The sequence below is a fragment of the Toxotes jaculatrix genome, chromosome 6 (assembly GCF_017976425.1).
Source record: "Toxotes jaculatrix isolate fToxJac2 chromosome 6, fToxJac2.pri, whole genome shotgun sequence".
Classification (NCBI taxonomy): domain Eukaryota; kingdom Metazoa; phylum Chordata; class Actinopteri; family Toxotidae; genus Toxotes; species Toxotes jaculatrix.
The window spans coordinates 18,228,445-18,247,455 of NC_054399.1; the positions used below are offsets into that span (position 1 = coordinate 18,228,445).

The window sequence follows — 19,011 nt, forward strand, 5'->3', positions numbered from 1 at the left end:
TTCTCAACACTCCAACAATACTACGAGCCAAAGAATCTTTTTTTCCTGTGGGAGAGGTGGAAAATCAAAGTCCAAATACTCAACTAACATTAAACAAATTAAGTATATACACAAACAGATAAATTACAGAACAACTGTGGAATCAACCGACTGCCAAAAATGATAAACAGTACCAAAAAGCACCTCTGGCTACATGTACTTGGCAAAGAACTACTTTTTTGAGACACAGGAGGTTCTTGCACACCGCGGTCCCCCATCATACATTATCCCCGCCCAGTCACTCCATCCATCTCCAAGGCTCATATAAACAGGAACCACTCAGTTGTGTTGACAGTGGAAGAAGGGCTCTGTATACATCTGTCAGGCTACAGTGCTCCACTCTGCCACCAATGTTTAGATCTTCCCAGAAACAGATGGGCAAGCCGAGAAATAGGACCCAAATTAGACTGATTTTCAACAACCGTACTACTCATGCCTATCCGCAAATGACCCACTTGATACATCTGTATCTACATCCATACATAAGCACACAGTACAGCTTTACCTATTGCATGTCAGTAGAGAATCATAAAGATAATGCAGAAACATGAGAGAAATGTACTCAAAGTGTCATCCAAAATGTATTACAGATTTTGACCTTACAATGTTGATACATAAAAAGTCAGGGGATCATTAGTTATACTTTATCTTGAGGGGAATATGAATACCTGTACTAAATTTCATGCACTGGCCGGATAGTTGTTTCCCATAGACATTTCACACCAAAATAAAGATGTCAGCCTTGTGGTAGCCCAAGAAGAAAATGTAAACAAAGTCCATAGAATGCATCACCTCAAAACTATCCTCTCTGAACCATGAATGAGAACAGGCTGCACCAGACTATAGTGAACAACAGCATGTCATTTGTGTGTGTGTGCTGCTTCAAAGGCAGGTGGCCCCACATATGCAGTAATTCTTGAAGTTCAGGGCACCTCAGATTAAATTCTGTTAATTACGCAGGTCTTGCAGCATGAAAAGACAATTGATTTGTTAGTACTTGCTGTCATTTCTCAGGCCCCAGTCAATTTCATTTTGCTTGTCACATACGTAGCCAAAAAATTTGGTATGGTGAATACAAGGCAGTGTGTCCATGTGTTCAAAGGCACTGCGGCATAAAGTTGGAGTTGAAGCTGATGGATAAGTTGGTCTAATCACACAGCACTCCAGCCCAGCCATCTTTCATTTACCTGTCTTTTCAGTCCCTCCTGCTGGTATCACTTCTGATGCCTCCCACATCCACTATCTCTCTCCTATCTTCCCCTTCCTCCCAATAAAAGCAAAATGGAAGATGAGAGGAGAGAAGATGGAATGAATACAATGCTGTCTTGATACAATTACTCCATTTCAATCAGCTCTCACCCCTCCTTTATTCCCCTTCATTCATCATTCTCTGCCTCTCAATTATCCCTCACTCTCTCACCCAGTTCCTCCCTCCCCTCTGTGGCTGCTTGTTTAGACTGGGCTGAGACAAATGGGAGAGAATGAATACGCTGGGAGCGTGGGGGTCAAGCACGGCTGAGTGTGAGGGGCAGGGAGAGAAGACGGGAGGCGGTGGTTGGGGTGGTAACTTGAACTACCTGTGACTGGCTTGTAAGGAAAATAAAACCCTGCTGATGGTGACGCGTTATGAATGGCAGTCATTATGAATGGTTTGCCGAGAGACGAGCAGGCTGGGATATCTGGGAGAAACAGGAGGTGGGGTGCGGCAGTGGGATGACAGAGGAAGAACAAATACAGTTGGAGTTTTCGTATGTCAGTTATATGTCATTAGCAAATTCGGCTAACAAATCTGAGAACTTTGGTTGGAGCCATAATTATCACGGGGGCAAGCATTGCCTGACAACATGTTAAAAGAGAAACAGTCCTCCACTATGTAGTTAAAAGGAAATGTGTTGGTGGAGTTTAAAGCCAGATTTTTATTTGACTTTGGCTTTTAGAAGTGGTTATGAAACTGATTATTTTCATGCAGTACTTGGTGAATTAAGCAACATTCTTCCGATCTGATCATTTTCAAAGAGGATTTGAAAACTTGCACATCTTAATAGCCATACAGTACTGACTGGGCAGAATTTGTCTGAATTCCTTCAATGACACAAATGAAAATTTGTGGACAAAAAACACTGTGCGTCAAGAGTGCATGTAGTACAGCTTGATATTTCTTCTCTGGACGTAGTAGGAGCACACTGCAAACCAAGCAATGGCAAAAGAACAGAAAAACCAGCAGAGGAAAGTTGGCCATTGCCTGCTTTTTAGTCAGTTCGGTCCATTTTCTTCTTAATCAAATGCAGACCGACATATGTGGTGCAGACACATATGGGTTTTACATGGTAATAGGCTGCAATGTGCTTTTGCAACCTGGAGCGTCAATAAATGTATTGTGGGAGCAAAGAGAACACCATCAAACAGTTTTCCGTTGCTCTTACTCATATAACTGATAACTGATTTGTTAGGAGTATGTTGAGGTTACATATATGTGCAGTTCTTGTGCCAAATGATGCAAATTTATATTTGAGGTAAAGCGAGGACAGAAACAAAGAGCTTGCAAAGCTCTTGAAAACAGGATGATAAAAACATACACCACCTGAATGCAATAGCAGACATGAGTTCAAAGTCAAACTTGAGTGCATTTGATCTCAGGCTATAAAAAAACCATTTTAAAAACAAAGGGGTGAAAAAAAGAGGAGAAACAGGAATGAGGAGGAAAGAGTGAGAGTGAGGAAGCACAGGAGGGACTAAAAAAAACTCTTTGGACATGCACAGCTCATTATTTCCAACTTAGATTAATATCCTTTCCTTTTTTAACATTTATGAAGATAAGAGGGATAGAAAAGATAATATAGCTTCTTAATTAAGAACTGGTTGCCATGGCAATTGCTGTTAAATTATTATCCGTTCGTACAGACCATTGTCAAAAAATGGATTCCAAAGTTTTAATGGTGTAAACTGTGAGTCCATTTTTCATTTGTTAAAGTAGGTCAGCTCATATAATAGAAAATTCTTTGTGCTTCACATGATGTGTGTGTGTGTGTGTGTGTGTGTGAGCAGCAAACCTGAGTTAAGGTCTCGTCCAGGGTTGAAAGCTCGGCTGTTGACGGTGGGGGAAAGTCTATCACAGCAGATGGTCTTGGAGACATTGGTATTGAAGTTTCCATCAAACCTAAACACACACAAACAGGCAACATTTGAGAAATTTATAGAGCGTGTCCAGCTCATTTGTTGGTGGAGCAGCTCTGGCTTTTCTCTCAGCATTAACAGATTTACTACTCCACAGCTTCATTTCCAATAAAACCAAACTCACAGGTTTACACATACCTCTGAATTTACGGCAATGTACATGTTTAAACTAAATTTTAAAAGAAAAAGCTTCTACTGACATACAAGATTTACACAAATACTAAAAAAAATCTATGTAAAACTGTGAAATTAATCCAATTAGACGAAACATCTGTTGAAACTAATAGACCCTGCTCGTTTCATTTGAGCTAAACTGTATCACTGGCTATATTATCTGTTGCCCAGACCTCATATTAAAGTCAAAGCTATGGCTGGTGAATAATATTTTCCATGGAAAACGGCTTGAATTCCGCTTTTCCCCCAACAAAGCTAATACCCAGTTCCCTGAATACATCTGAATGTGATTGTAGGAAAGGCTGCCTGCTTAATTCAGTAATTGAAATCATGTGTCACAGAGGCCCAACTTGTAGTGTCAGTCTTTGTCAATTTTTTTTTTAATTTTTCCCCTTAATGTCATTTTTAAAAGAACATCACACTGACAATAGTAGATTTGTAGTAAATTGACTGTTTGCCAGTGAGTCATTGTTTTTCTACAGTAATAGTGATAATGAGTAAAGTCTGCAATCTTGATTATATTAATATTCTCTCTGGCGTCATGAAAAGACAAAGATAAGGATGATGCTAAGGTGGTAACTTAGGAGCTGAGAGGAAGCACATGTGAAAGGTCTTTGTTTGAGCAACGCACTTTAAATGGGTACTTAACGCCTTGGATTAAGCTACACATGAGGCAGCAGTGAGATGCGAAAACTTGCTTTCATTCAGTTGAACATCACATAATTGTTTGCTTTATTTAAAGTAGTAATGGAGTTGAAAACTCTTTTTTTTGTCTGTCACATTATCTTAAGATAAAAAAAAATCTCAGTCGTAAATGTAAAAACCAAAATTAAATAACATGCACTCATGTATAGCCTCTTCAGTCCAGTTCCTGAGGCTCTGAACACATATGGATTCCTATATTCTTAACAATACATGTAAAAAATATCCTGTAGGGGCTGACATTGAGGCATTTCTAATGTGCAATGCAGAGTTATATTCTATATATGGCATTTGAGGAGATGAAAGTGGAAGGAGACTGGATGCTATGATCAGAGAAAAACCTAAAATAATTGCTTCAAACATTGGCGTCATCCAAGTCAGCCACAAAACTCATACAATGTAGGGCTGAGCCAGAATCTAATTGTTTTCTCTGCTTCAGCTTGTGTGGCATTTTCATTTACTCTAACATTTAATGAGCTACGGAATTTAAGCCTTCCACCAAACGGTTCCTCCTCATCAACCAGGCTTAAAACAGCCAATTAATAGAGATGCAATTAAACCGCACCAGAAGGCAGATATTCTTACAGTATGTAGGTCGCTGCATTTGCAAAATACACATACACTCTGATCCCTATCTTTTAAAAGTCTGAAATAAGTCAGAGAGAGGGAGCAAAAAAGGATGGACAGAAAGAGAAAAAAAGACGAGATCATAGGTGGAGGAGTGTGGCTTCCAAATGACTTGGATCTGTGACTCAAAAGAGCTTTAAAAAAAATGGATACATAAAATAGGAGTGTCCCACTTTTGATGGAGGCAGGATCTGGATGTAGTTATAATGCAGTGCTTCGTGCAAATATTTTGAAATAACTTTGACTACAAGAAAAGGCAAAATCAGGACAGCTGGATATGAGCCATCTGACTCCGTTATTAATGTGCACAGTACAGTCACAGTATCAATCACTGACCAGACCAATAAAGAAAATAACTGCATACAAATCCCAGTTGGTAACCTACCTATAATGTTTTCTCATTCTTTATCTGATTTGAGTGCCAGAGGACAGAGGGTGCTATATGCTGCACAGGTTATAAAGCCCCCGGAGGAAAATTTGTTATTTTTGAGATCAGGCTATGTAAATAAAACAGACTTAACTTGACTATCTCACATCACAAACTGTATTATACTCCAAGTTTGTTACAAGCATACTGCATTGGATCCTTAGCGTATCAAGGATTCTGGGTAATAATCTCAGACAATCACATCTAAACACACATAATCATTAGCCTGTCTCTTTGGTACAATTATCTGTTTAATTTGGCCCTAAACAGCAATATTTTCTAATTGCTCTTTCTCTCATGTAGTACATGATGAACGACCCTGCAAGGGCATGTGTCTCAGGAATACAGTGTTGTCCTTGGGCATACACACACCCAAAAGTGTAAAAGAGGTGTCAAACAATGAGATCTGTGTTGCAATCAGCACATCTTTAACACATTGAGTTTCCACAAACACATTCACACATGACATATCATTTTTCGCTAATTTGTTTTAGTGTTAAACAACAGCATAAGCACTGTTATTTTAAAATGTCCTCTGTGTGTGTGTGTGTGTGGATGGTAAAGCACAGTTTCCACAGCCTTCATCTCTGGAGTTAAGAGCTGACAAAAGAGAAGGTATGCAGAGGAGCAGCCAGTTCTGCACTGCACCAAGCCTGGGTGCTTTGATCCTTCCACTCCCCCCCCCCCCCACACTCCCCTCTGGCTTAGCAACACACAGACATACGTGGGCACATATAAACACATGCGCGCACGCCCGCACACACACACACACACGCACACACACACACACACACACACACACACACACACACACACACACACACACACACACACACACACACACACACACACACACACACACACACACAACGCCTTCTTTGCCTCCCTGTGCTTGCAGACCTGGCACTCGCCTGGTTTGATTGACAGGTGCTCTGATGTACAGGCTGCGTTTGAACTTCACTCATTTAAAGTCCCATAAGGCCAAAGTCATTACTACTCTCCTTCAGCCCACTTTGCATAGAAGGGGTGGGCAGGACGCTCAGCAAAATGTGTGCCAGATAAAAAATACATTTGCAGGCACTTTGAATTCCACATCAAAAAAACATATGAAAAAAAGGGAGAGAGAAAGAGAGAGAGAGAGAAGGGGAGGGAGAGGAGAGAGAGAGAGGGAGGAGGGCTTACATTCTGATCAGACATCTAAATGAGGGCAGAAATATCTGTTTTGCAAAAAGGGATTGGATTTGATATTTCATATATATATATATATATATATATGTGTGTGTGTGTGTGTGTGTGTGTGTGTGTGTATGTGTATATGTATATGTATGTAAACTCTTATCCATGAATGTTACAAATGCAATGCACAGTGCTTTACATAAGTCATCCACTGACTATGCATATTAATAATGTATTGTAGGGATGCTTGTTACCATATTTCCCAGAAGGGGAGTGATCTCCAAGCAGTAATTAGAAATGATCTTGAAGAAAATTCAACAGCCAGCACCAGTAACAGGCATATGAGTGTCCTTAAGAAACATTCAAACTAAAATTTATTGATGTTTCTTTGCATTTTTACCAAAAAAAAATATTTTTTCTATGGTTTTAAATCAGAATGAAACAACAAAATATGTATAATGCCTTCATTCCGAAGAACAAAGATGCCCTTGAGAGAGAAGACCTTAAAATTTTCTTCAGCTAGACACTAGAGAAAAAACATTAAACCCAATGTCTTATAGCATAGAGTGAACTAGGCAGACACCTCTAAATAAGCAGCACCCGTCGTGTTCAGTACTACCCATCCACTGTTTATAAAATCCATTATATTAAGCTGTACCCTGCTGCAGGAACCATGTATATCCACAGAGGAGGCAATCATACGCCATTCAAAAAACCCAGTGAGTACAATTGCCTTGAAGAGGCTTGCTGTTGTGCAAGCTCCAATGTCAAGAGTAATACCATTTCTAATGTGTTTGCGATCCCTCGGTGAATAACAGCAGTGAAGCTGGCAACATGCTAGCTGGAAAATGGAGAGTGCTTACAGAAGGCCTTTCATATGTCTGGGTCTGACAATAACTCTATCCAGACAGATTTCATTGTAATATCAATATGCAGAGAGGCATCTGGAAGCCTGTTTGGTGTCCGGCAACTCTTCAGACGGCATCTGGGGCTTTAAGTGAGAAGTCCTCTCAAAAGAAGGACAACAGAATAAAAAGCTCTTGTGGATTTTGATCCTGTCCTTTAACACGGCATTAAACTGAGAGGTACTTTGAATTTCCTGATCTCCCTTATGGCCTCTCAACACCTTTCATTGTAATACAATCCAAATCAAAACTGCAACTAGCTATGCCTTAAAAATCTCTGACAAATGAGACAACAAAAACTAAATGTAGATTCAGAATGTATTTCAGATATGTCAATAAGACCTTCGCGTTAGATTGCATAATTGTATTAGGGCATTCAGCTGTAATAATCAATTTATAACTCAGTCTGAATTTATAACTCAAAATGATGTCACAGCTCAGGCACCAAAATATTATTCAAATTTATGCTTTGGTCTTTAATTAGCACCAGATTTCAAGAATTGTTACTGTATTACTGCACTCGTGCTGACGAGCAATTATACTAGAGAACTATGGTACAGTTTTATTTATTAGATCAAACCAAGAAATTCATTCATTCATTTTCTATACTGCTTGATCCGTCAGGGTCGCGGGGGAGCTGGAGCCTCTCCCAGCTGACTATGGGCGAGAGGCGAGTGATTAGTGATTAGTTGTAAAGAAATTGTTATTATTTGACCAATTATGTATTTAGATTGTGGGTTAGAGTGTGATGGACAGTAGGCAGAACACTATCTTGATATATATATATAAGATATATATATATATATATATATATAATAAGATATATTTCTGGCTGTTTATCACAGTCAATAGTTTAAGCTTTTGATTGAGATGTTAAATACCAATATTCTACAGATTCAACTTTGAATAGGTAAAAAAAAAGGTAATGTAGACAGGCCAGACAGTGGAGTCCTTCCTACTTAATCTATCCTTGAATATCAACCAAGGAGGAAGTAAAGAAAAAGGGGACAGATTGGAAAGACAGGGGAAAGGAAGGAAGTATATAAAAAAAGGGAAACCTGAGGCTGGAAGGAGGAATAAATAAATGGAAGCATGAAAGAAAAGGAAACATTTAAGGGAGGCAAAGACAGGGGAACAAAGGAGAGCGAAAGAGGGACAGGTTGACATTAACAGATGCATGTGGAGAGAGAAAAAACACTTATGATAGTTACCCAGCATTTACACCTGTTAAGGTCACTTGTACAAAACCCCCTCCCAATCTGCCTGGTATGTTGCCATCTCCTTTTCTAATATGCAAACAGAGGTATCATCATCATGCTGACGATGATGATACCTCTACCAGTAGATCAGCTTGATCTGAAGCTCTAAGTCTGAGTAGCTGCTCATGGCTGCCACATATACTCTTGATCTAGACTGTAAATCAGCCAGGAGCTCAGATAGTGAGAATTCTTCTTTAGAAACAGGAGCTAAGTATTAGCACTATGGTGTCTTTAAACTCCACGTTTAATTTATGAGTAAAGGTACTGCAAATTCTTGGTGCAATATCATCCCTCGTATATGATACTACTACACATTGTACAGGAATGCTGTGATCATAGGAGTTAAGTTAAGCTTTTGGTGTTCAGCAACCCAGACACATGACACATTCATGTAGGAAAAAATATAATATGAAAAAATATTATTTGTTTTAATGTGGGGACAACCTGCATTTTATGGATTAGTAATTGTATGAACTTCCTGCACAGTACCAAAAAACAAAAAGCTGCTGGACACAAATGGAGGTATTAATGGAACAGACTCCATAAAAAAGCTGCACCATGAAGGTAGTTTTTAGTAAAATATCTCCATAACAACTGAATGGATTGTCGTGACATTTGGTACAAACATTCAAGTTTCCGTCAGGATGAATTGTGATAACTTTGGTGCCTTCACTTGTCCTCTAGCACCATGATCACCTCAAAATGTTTGTTTTTATTCAATACTTTTATGACCAAATATCAGCAAAGTCTTGTTCAAGAATACAGGTACTATTTAGGCGTAGTCATGGGAAAAATGTCAAACTGCACTGAGGATTAACATGCTGCTGGTCAAACACTGTGATGTGGGCAGGCCTGCACAAAGCTAGAATGGCCCAACAGTTTTTAGGTACAACTTTGGTATGTCTTGTCTCCCTCTACCTCTATCATCCCTCTACCTTTCTCTTCTTCTATTTTTGTGAGACACTTAAATATAAAATATTTTTAAAAAAAAACAAAACTAAATATAAAAATAACTCTTCAGGATCATATGAGTAACATTACTTGCACAGCCCGTTTGCAGCTTATCTCTTCAATACCTCTTGGTGAAATGAGACCATTAAATGCCATCTGGGCTGCTCCCAAGCACACTTCTCACTTTTACAGCTGCATATCAGTGGAACTGTTGAAATGAGCACCTTTAGATTGCATGTTAAAAATATAAACATGCAGACACACAAGCATGCACACCAAGAGTTACATACTTTTTCTATTTTCAGGTACAGTCTGTTGTTGAGACTGAGCAGTGATTAAAGCATACCACCAGGCGCTAAGCACTGTCCTCTGTGGCCTCTCTGTGAAATGATAGCCTGCTAGCCTGATGGCTAACAGACATGGACACCCTGCGAATCACCTGATCCGCCTCTAAACTGAGTGACCTGACTGAGACCCCCAGAAGCAGCTGATGCCTGAGATTAATGAAGGACACTCTGAGGTGGACTTCATTTTTTTTCTCTAAATATTCCAAGTGGGTCAATTAATAGTATGCCAATTTTTAAGGTAAAGTAATCTTGCATTCTACAAATTTAGTAAACTGAAAAAAACTTTAGCTAGGTTCCCTGAGGCAGAGTGCACAGGAAGACAGAGCTAAATTATTCGACTTCTATTCTTCTATTCTGGAGCTCCTGAAAGTACCTCAAGACCCTACGTAAATGCAAAAGCAAGAGAGCTCTATGCCTTTTACCCAATTGAGGCAGATCCTTTGATGTTTAGGGATCTATCAGGCACAGCTTCAGTTTGGTATTTCCAACTCCACCACCACCACCACCCATGTGACTCCCTCTGTATCATACTCTGTACCATCCTTCCGACCCAGGCCTTATATACACTCTTTCTCTCAGCAATTTCTGCCTCAAACTGTCGCTCGAAGCTGTAAATCCATAGTTTAAGGCTGCACATGATTGGACATAAAGCATGTTTGCATGTGAACAAGTGTTGAATATTTGTACAGTATGTCAAGTGCATGATTCGGCTACAGGTGGCCAGTGGCCTTCAGCCAGACAGCCTTCCCGTCTGCACGAGTGAAGGAAAGACAGGTGACCTTGCAGCCTGTGAAGTCTGCAGTGCAAAAAACGTCAGAGAGCAATAACTGGTTACATCGGCTGATAAAGGGGAGGCAGATAGAGAGAAATGGAGAGAGGGGATGAGGGGTAGAGACAGCTGCGGCTCTGTAGATTACGACAGAAAGCAGCTCTCTCTTGCTCTCTCTCTTTCTGAGCTCAGCTTTGAACTGTGTTTCTGCCTGCCTGAGCTGGTGATTGGCTGAAAAGCTGCGTCTACACTGTAGACTGGGACAATTTTAAAATCTCTCAGCACAGGATTTAAATATGACATATTCAATCTCACAATCAGTTTCATAAAAATAGACTAACACTGTTGTCATGTTGGCATCCTCTTCACAAAGCACAATGGCTTGATTCAGTCCCCAAACTGTTTGTAAGAAACACAATGAAAACAATAGGCTGAAATTGAAATTTCTGTCATTTTGTCATTAATAACTCTGGCATTGTGTTGCAAAAGGTTTAGAAGCTTTGCAATTTCATGACCAAAGTTAAAAATCTAATCAATATAAGTTGATGCCAATACAGCCATCAAATCTCCAGGCTTTCAAAAAACTTCATTACTTATGAAAACCCAATATCTCCCTGCCTTCCTGGGCTCCAAGTGCCATAAAACTTATAATTGTTGACTTACACTGCAGAAAAGCAACAGCTGGCACAACTGCTAACTGTTGAATAGGTTCTGAAATAAGTCTAAATAAGCTGCCAAGTATCAGAGTGCGCCAGCACTGCTTAAGGCTGTAAATGATGTAATTTAAACACAGCTATAACTAATCCAAGGATGATCAAAACATGTTTGAACAAGGAAGAGATGGGGGTTTGTGAGTGTAGTTGGAGAATAAAGCAATGTATAGAGAGCTGAGTGCAGGTGCTGACAGTGGGAGGTGGGTTTACACATAGAGAATGAACCTCCCGCAGAGATTTTTGTGCAAGTGAAAGAGTATATAAAGTGTATGAAAGAGAAAAAGAAAAGTATGTCTGCGTGTGTGTGAGTTACTCACTCCATCATAGATGCTGGTATGGAGCAGCAGTCCTGTATCGCGGTGAGTGGAGAGGTGAGGTGGGCAGTGTATGAGGCTTCCACCACCTGTTTGTTCCTGTTCACCACATCCAGGTAGCGGTTAAACTTCTCCCGAATCTTCTTGGCCAGCTGCACAAAGGAAACACAGACATGTCAATTAGAAGCAGTCAAAAAGTTACAAGTGTCATATAAAGGATCTACAAGTACGCACACAGACACAGATGGTCAGACAGATACTACTGATACTTTAATAAGCCTGTTCAAATACTTTGTATTGTCAGAATTTAACTTAACTTCAGCCCACCATCATCAGAGAAACAAACATCTATCAATCCAGGCTTCAAGTGTGATTAAACACTCTTATACAGACAGGTGTCCATGTGAAAAACAAGACTGATAGGCCAAATCCACACACACACTTACTTCTGAATGACTACACGCACAGCCTAAAATCGTCATTTCATCCTTACATAAATTCGTACACAAACACATACACATTAATATTCAGAAATGATGCTAAACAAGATCAAAGGTGTTCAGACCTCAGGCTGCACTAAGTGTGAAATCCATCACTGTTACAAGCAGAGCAGAATGATGGATGTCTGAGGCTGGAGAACATTAACTTCTCTCCACTTCCACACGGTAAACCCTTCATCATTTAATAAGAAAATCCACCCATAAATACAACACAGGGATGACTTAAGTGAAGCTGCAAAATTGTAAGTATTTGTGGAAAAAAACAGCTGCATCACATAGCACGTCATTTTCTCTGTCTTGTGTAGTGCATTTGTGTAGTGCATGTATATTTCTCTTGGTGATTATCATGCACGATACACGGTCAACTATTCTTCTTGTTAAAGATGAAATGTTTTCTCAATGTTAATTTAAAAAAGAGAAATGTCAAATGCAAGGTTCAAAGAAGTCTCCAGTGAGTTAGAAGTTCTGTCTTAAGAGTGTAATTTACCATTAAAAGGCATGAAAACCAGGAAGCAGGGAGGCAAAAATGGAATTTCTAAACAAAGGGAGAACAGCTAATTCTGTTGTGTCTACTGGGACCCTTAATGCAAACCCTGAACATGCATACATTATGCTTTGTCTTTCTTCCTCTGAAGGACTAGGTTCTGGTTGAGCACACATCTCACAATGCTCTTTCAAAATAGGGTTCCTGCTTCTTTGGGGAAACTAATAACCAGCACTGTGGCAGCCTCCTGGGGGACATTAATAACCAGCGCACCAGCAGCTTTTCACAACAGATCCCTGTTCTTGGTTTTTGTTTGCCAAAATGCCTTAAAGGGATGCTGTGAGGGATTGTGAGGAACTTAAACCCCCTCAATCTAAAGACATCACATGTATGTAATCTGTTACGGATTATCCTCTTAAATTGAAAGCCATCACATGATCCACTGGTTTGCTTGAGGTCCGTTAAAGAACTAATCACTTGCAGTCATTTTGGATGAACTTTTCATCTAATAACTATTAAATAATTAAAAGGACAGATTCAAAATGTTTCATATCTGTCTTAAAACAATCAACAATCAGTCATTTGCCCATATGAACATTGCAGCAGGTTTTGTTTGTTGTAATCATTTCTCCTGTTCATAAAATTAATAAATATTGTTCATAAAAATGACATATTTGACATGCTCCCAGTTTATCAACCTGGCAGATCTCTCAGGTCACAGGACAGCCGTTTCCTCCAAGCTTACATTTTTAAACTTTCCGCCCACCAGCAATTGGTCAGGCATGCAGGTAAGCAGGGTCTGAACTTCTTTCTCAAGAATGATGTTGCTTCTGAATGGCAATGCCGGTCAGCCAGTCAACCAAACACTGAAATATCCAGTCTAATAACTAGCAACTTACAAGGCTACCAAGTTTTTTTTGCAAAGAAGATTTTGTGCATAACCTTAAAATAACCTAACAAAGTTAATTTACTAAACAGGTAATATCTTCTCTTTGGGTTTGACATTATCTTATTTGTTTGGGCCACAGTAGCCTTAGTTCAGCAGAAGTCATTGGCTTGATTCAATACTTTTTGGGGTTTAAACCAAGATGTTTTTTGACCTTTTAAAAATATACTTATCTTTTTAAGTTAATAAAAAGGGGTGGCCTCTACTCAATTTCTAGAGAACTCAGGAAAGGAAGGAAGGAAAATGAAAACTCATTAGAGGTAAATGGATACATCTGACACACCGGTTACATCAAAGGGTTTTAATACATGTGTAATTTCTTTCTAAGATTAAAAATGTTTCATTATTATAATTATTTCTCATCAACAGCTATCATCATATCATATCATGAGCACCTCGATGGCAACAATAAGACAAAAAAAGTAGAAAAATGGCAGTGGTCTGAATACCTTCCAACGCCATTTTAAGTTACCTACTCAACCTTATTAAATGCAGAAAAAGGCTTATTTCCACAGTAACTGGACCCCCTTTGTTCACATCCCATAATTGCGGGTGCCTGTAAAAAGGTTGTGATTCAAGCCAGGAACAGGGAAATGTACCACGACCCACTGACCGCATGTACACCTAATCAGCTGCCCACTATTCCTATTAGGGGTTTAACAGGGGCCTGAGGCACACCCCACAATTACTGCTACTCCACCACAAGGAACACACATGCACACCAAGACATTAACATGTGCACTCTCACACACAGACTTAAACCTAAACACTACACACCCCCACTCACAGTACTGTCCATGTATGGCAGCACGGCAATTAGCTGTAGTAGACTTTGTATTAAAACGAGGAAAAAGGGCCAGTGTTCAGCTGAGGAGTGTTTCCATAGAGGGGGGAGGGAGAGACAGAGAGAGAAAGTAAGGCTCGAACTTTTAACAGTGACTTTAGAGAAACCAGAAACTTCGAGCTATGCGAGTTAAAGCTTAAGTTACAGTCTGCCACAGTGCAGCCAAAGCCAACCTGTGCTCTGCAGAATAACCACATTCTCCAGCACACAGCGCTCCTCTCTCTGCTCTCTGACCCATCCAACCATCTTGTGGGGTTTGCAACACCCATGAAAGGTTGGTCCAGCCACAGAACTGGAGTGGACGGAATGGGTGCACCCTGAAATCTTGTGCTGGAGTCTTAAAGTTCAGCAGGCTGTCGTCACAGTCACTGGCAGTAGTGTTTATGGCAAGTCCTACTTTGGATTGCAGGGTTGAAATTAATACAGGAATGAGAATAGGATGGACACAGGTCTGCTCTGCAAACATGAGAATCTCTGGCAGTGGCAGAAACTTGACTGCGAATGTTGTACTTCTCCTTGGATGAACTGATTTTGGTTATTAAATTAGTGCATTTCCACTGGTCCGAAAATGGACATGTTGCTTCCAATAATGGTCAAAAGGCTTATTAAGCTTTTACACTGAGGACTTTGTTCACTCTGCAGATGCTGATAGAAACTATCCTGCATGTTTTGATAAAGTAAGGAAATGTGTTTCAAAACAAAAATGGAAACAGGCCCTGCTTACAGGTCTGTCATGAAAACCAGTTTACACTCAAAGAAGTGCAACAGTAAAAGAATGAAGCAGATTACTTCAGAACATCCTTGTGAGACATTACTAGCTAATGGATGGAAGTAAAAACATGTTTCACATGAAGTGTTGCTGCCACACAATAAACTATATCAGTGAGACCAAGCTAAGGCTGTGGGCTGTTTGTTTACATTACCTTTATATGTCATCAAGAAGAACTGACATGAATTTAGACTTTTTTTTGCAAGATCAGAAAAACTGTGCTGTTGTGTTCCAAATGTCAATCAAGTTATTATCTTTAATTGACATCCTTTACAGTAAGCCGATAAAACTGTGCCAGCACAACATGCCAGCAGTGCAGATCTGAAAAGTGGTGAAGTTATCAGAATCTCATTTTTGAGCTGAATAGACCCAGTCCTACTTGTCCTTTTCCTTCCATTTCTTAAATGTCACCTTGTGCGGGATGCACCAACTTGAGCTGTGGCTGAAAGATGTAACACCATTTCATAAACAAAACTATTCTGAACTGCAATACTGCTGCAAATTTTAACACCTTCCATGGGCCAATTTTTATTTTATATACTTTGGAGTAACTGGGTGTGTTTTAAGCACAGTTTCTCATTCTCAACAAGTCCTTGTTGAGAATGCAAATAAGGAGAAGTGCATAACAAAGTTAAGTAAAGCTCATGCATAGTTTGTAAAGTATCCATTACATTGTCTCATAGACACTGCCTTTATGTGAGCAGCAAGTTTTAAATAGTAATAACTTAATGACTGCTACATTAGGACTGGGGACCAATCATGACAGTTTAATGGATTGTATCGGCAATGTTCTGATCTATTAATTATTTAAAAGTCTTTTTATAATTTGTCTCCATGGCACTCCACATTTGAGCAACTCTGAAAACACCTCCTTGCTTTGTTAAAACAATGGAACCTCTTGTTAGTGCAGTGTTGTGGCCATGTGAACCACGAAACAGCAAGAAAACATGAACACAGCCAGCAGTTTTAATTCATCATGTTGACTCTGTCAGCACGTCAGTGAAAGAAGCAGAATACATTCATAAAACAGACAACAACAGACTCAAAGACAGACAGAGAGAGGGAGGGCCCGAGTCATTAGAGAGGTAGAGATGTCTGTGTCTGTCTGAATAATGAATTTCCAGAGGAGAAATATGTCCGAGAAATCAGTGGCTCCTCTCTGTAACTCTTTGCCCTCTCCCCTCTCCCTCTGTCTCTCTGCAGATACACTCCTAACTGAACCTCGCCTTAGCTTGGGGACACAGCCCCTCTGCCCAGAGCCAACAAGTAAGCCAACTATGCCTTAGCTGCCATCTGAAGTAGTTGGAGTCTGCCTCAGAAGGGTTATGGGCTGAATGTATGTCTAAGAACTGCCCATGGAAATAAAATAGTTTAACTGCTTGAAGAGGGATCCATAATGAATGGAGTCAGCGCTGCCCTGGGATTGGGGCTTATTAAAACACACCAAATCCATGTGATATCAGTTTAGAACCTCATATTGAATAGTGTAGCTGAGGTTTCTGTGAAAGGAATTCCTTTTAGACAAGGCCTATTCTATATGTCTATTATATATCTATGAAAGATATGCTGTACAGCCTGGAAACTCTATGAGTTCTGAATACTGCTTATGTGCAAGTTATTGAGGAAAAAGGCCAAATTTCTACTGAGAAGAAGAAACAGCAATGCTTGGTTGCCAATTTGAGCTGCCTCTGGAATAGTAAATAACTGCAAGGTGGGAGATACCATATATTGTATGTCTCACACTCACACACACACACACTGACACAGATGGATACAGTGGTGCACAGTCACAGGAGACATACAAATAAACATCAACCTGTCTGTTCTTGCTGGTGGCTGTTTACCAGCTTGTTGTTTACTGTCACTCTTCCAATATCCCTGAGTGCACACACATAAACACACACACACATACACACATGGCATGCTTGCACACAATCATGTCTGACTTGACACCGGACGCCAGAAATTCTGCGCATAGTTTTCCAATCTAGGACCAAAATGATGCACAGAAATTCTGCCTTACAGATTCAGGGTCACTTAAAACACATCTTGAAATTCTGGCTCTACCATTCTCTCCTTCTAGCCTCCTTATTCTGTCTAACTGCAGCTCTACACTCATATTGTGAGTGAAGGGAGAGACAGAACACAGATGAGTGGGAAAGCTTCAAAACTTCAAAGCCAATGAGACAGCAGTCGTAGAATTTTAATAAACTCCCTTTTTCCTCTGATGGTAAGTGTGTGTGTGTGTGTGTGTGTGTGTGTGTGTGTGTGTGTGTGTGTGTGTGTGTGTGTGTGTGTGTGTGTGTGTGTGTGTGTGTGAGACCACAGACAGACACCATCTATGGCACATGCATGCAAAACCAGGCAGGCACACACACACATGTACACACACAGAGAGGAAAGTAGAAGCCTTTGTTACTCACCTGCTGCACCTCTGTCTCTCCGTTTGATGTCTTCTCTGTGTACACAAAAGAGTTGAAAATCCTCTGTAGGGAGACAGAGAAGGAACGAAGCAGAGACAGTCAGGTTAGATGAGGAGGAATGCTCAAGATTTAGATCCAATAACTGAAAACCACTGCCTGAGGACAAGTATTGGCAGAGTTCATTTATACAGGTAGAGTTAGGTTTGAGATGTTGTTGAGCAGAGAGCTTTATCATTAACATGCTGAAATATTTTCTAAAAAAAAAGTGCAGCAAAAAGAGGGCGATTGCATGAGTAGCCCCATTATGGGGATTTACAAACTATTGCATTATTATTACATAGCTACTGAATAGTCCAACCACTAACACATTTTTATGTTTGGTGTCATGACTGCACTTCCTCACATATGTAATGAATCCAGTCAACCCAGGACCTTTTTGTGGCTGCGTGCTAATTAAGCCCGATAGCTGTAATGAAGCCACTATTGCAACTGGGTATTGAACTTTTGAGTGCAGACCAAATCTTGTCCATAGCAGTCAGAATTGAAAAAAACAAATGTTTGCACTGGACGCTTGGTCAGATTCTCAGTGTTGAACAATCTTTGACTTGTTTTGTCATAGTCAGCATAAATAAGCGCTCAGTAACTGTGTGTCCTGAATGTTGTGAAAATTAAGTCACCCAATCTTTCTGTTAAATAATTTGGGAATATATAACTAAACACATTAACTTACTATTTTTATTTGTCAAGCAAATGTGTAGCTAAAAATTCGAATAGCAGCATTCCATGCTGCTGTTCCTCTGTCAGGGCTCTGGCATAGTGTATTTTGGCTCACTGGCTTATTGGCACATCTATATGTGTCAAAAACATTAGTTGCACTTTACAGGTTATTAGTAACAACTGTGCTTCTCCTGCTATGACAAGTCAAAATGTAGGCGAGAAGGTTAAATTAAGTCATAAATCATTTATAATTTACAGCATCACAGCATAAAACATAGGACATAAAGTAAATGACTGACTATTTTGTGAGGTATTTGGGGGTTCCCAGTGTTGTTGGACAGTGCCTAACAAAATATTGTGTGACTACAGGTAACTCACATCAAACAAACAGACTTCACTTCACAGTTCTGAGTTGATTCTAGATCTCTGAGCGAGGCCGATGTTAGCATGAGTACCGATGCATTTCTCTACACAGACAGGTGCAGAGCCATTTTTATTACTGGTCCTGAGAGAATGATAAATCTGTTTATCTTCCATAACAACCAACCCATAGACCCAGACAGTATGTTCCTGTCATTTCCATCAGTTTCTAGGTTGGGGAGGAAAAAAAATGCACCACCTGTCTAAGCCTGGAGATCAGCCATAACACAAAATGATGGCTTTCATGAGCCTGAATCATAAGGTGATGCTAAATTTCCCCATTCACCTTCCAGGCTGAAGCATTTTAATAGTCCCTGATTTATATTGTTAA

At 39.9% G+C, this 19,011-nt stretch overlaps 1 protein-coding gene across 1 annotated transcript in view; it reads right to left on the minus strand.

The window, feature by feature from the left end:
* cachd1 (cache domain containing 1) overlaps positions 1–19,011 on the minus strand; it is a 75,119-nt gene that overhangs the window by 27,192 nt on the left and 28,916 nt on the right. The window contains exons 2-4 of the mRNA XM_041040916.1: positions 17,544–17,606; positions 11,581–11,729; positions 3,090–3,196 (exon numbers count right to left, since the gene is read on the minus strand). Of these exons, the coding sequence (XP_040896850.1) occupies positions 3,090–3,196; positions 11,581–11,729; positions 17,544–17,606 (319 nt within the window). The remainder of the gene's footprint in view (positions 1–3,089; positions 3,197–11,580; positions 11,730–17,543; positions 17,607–19,011) is intronic.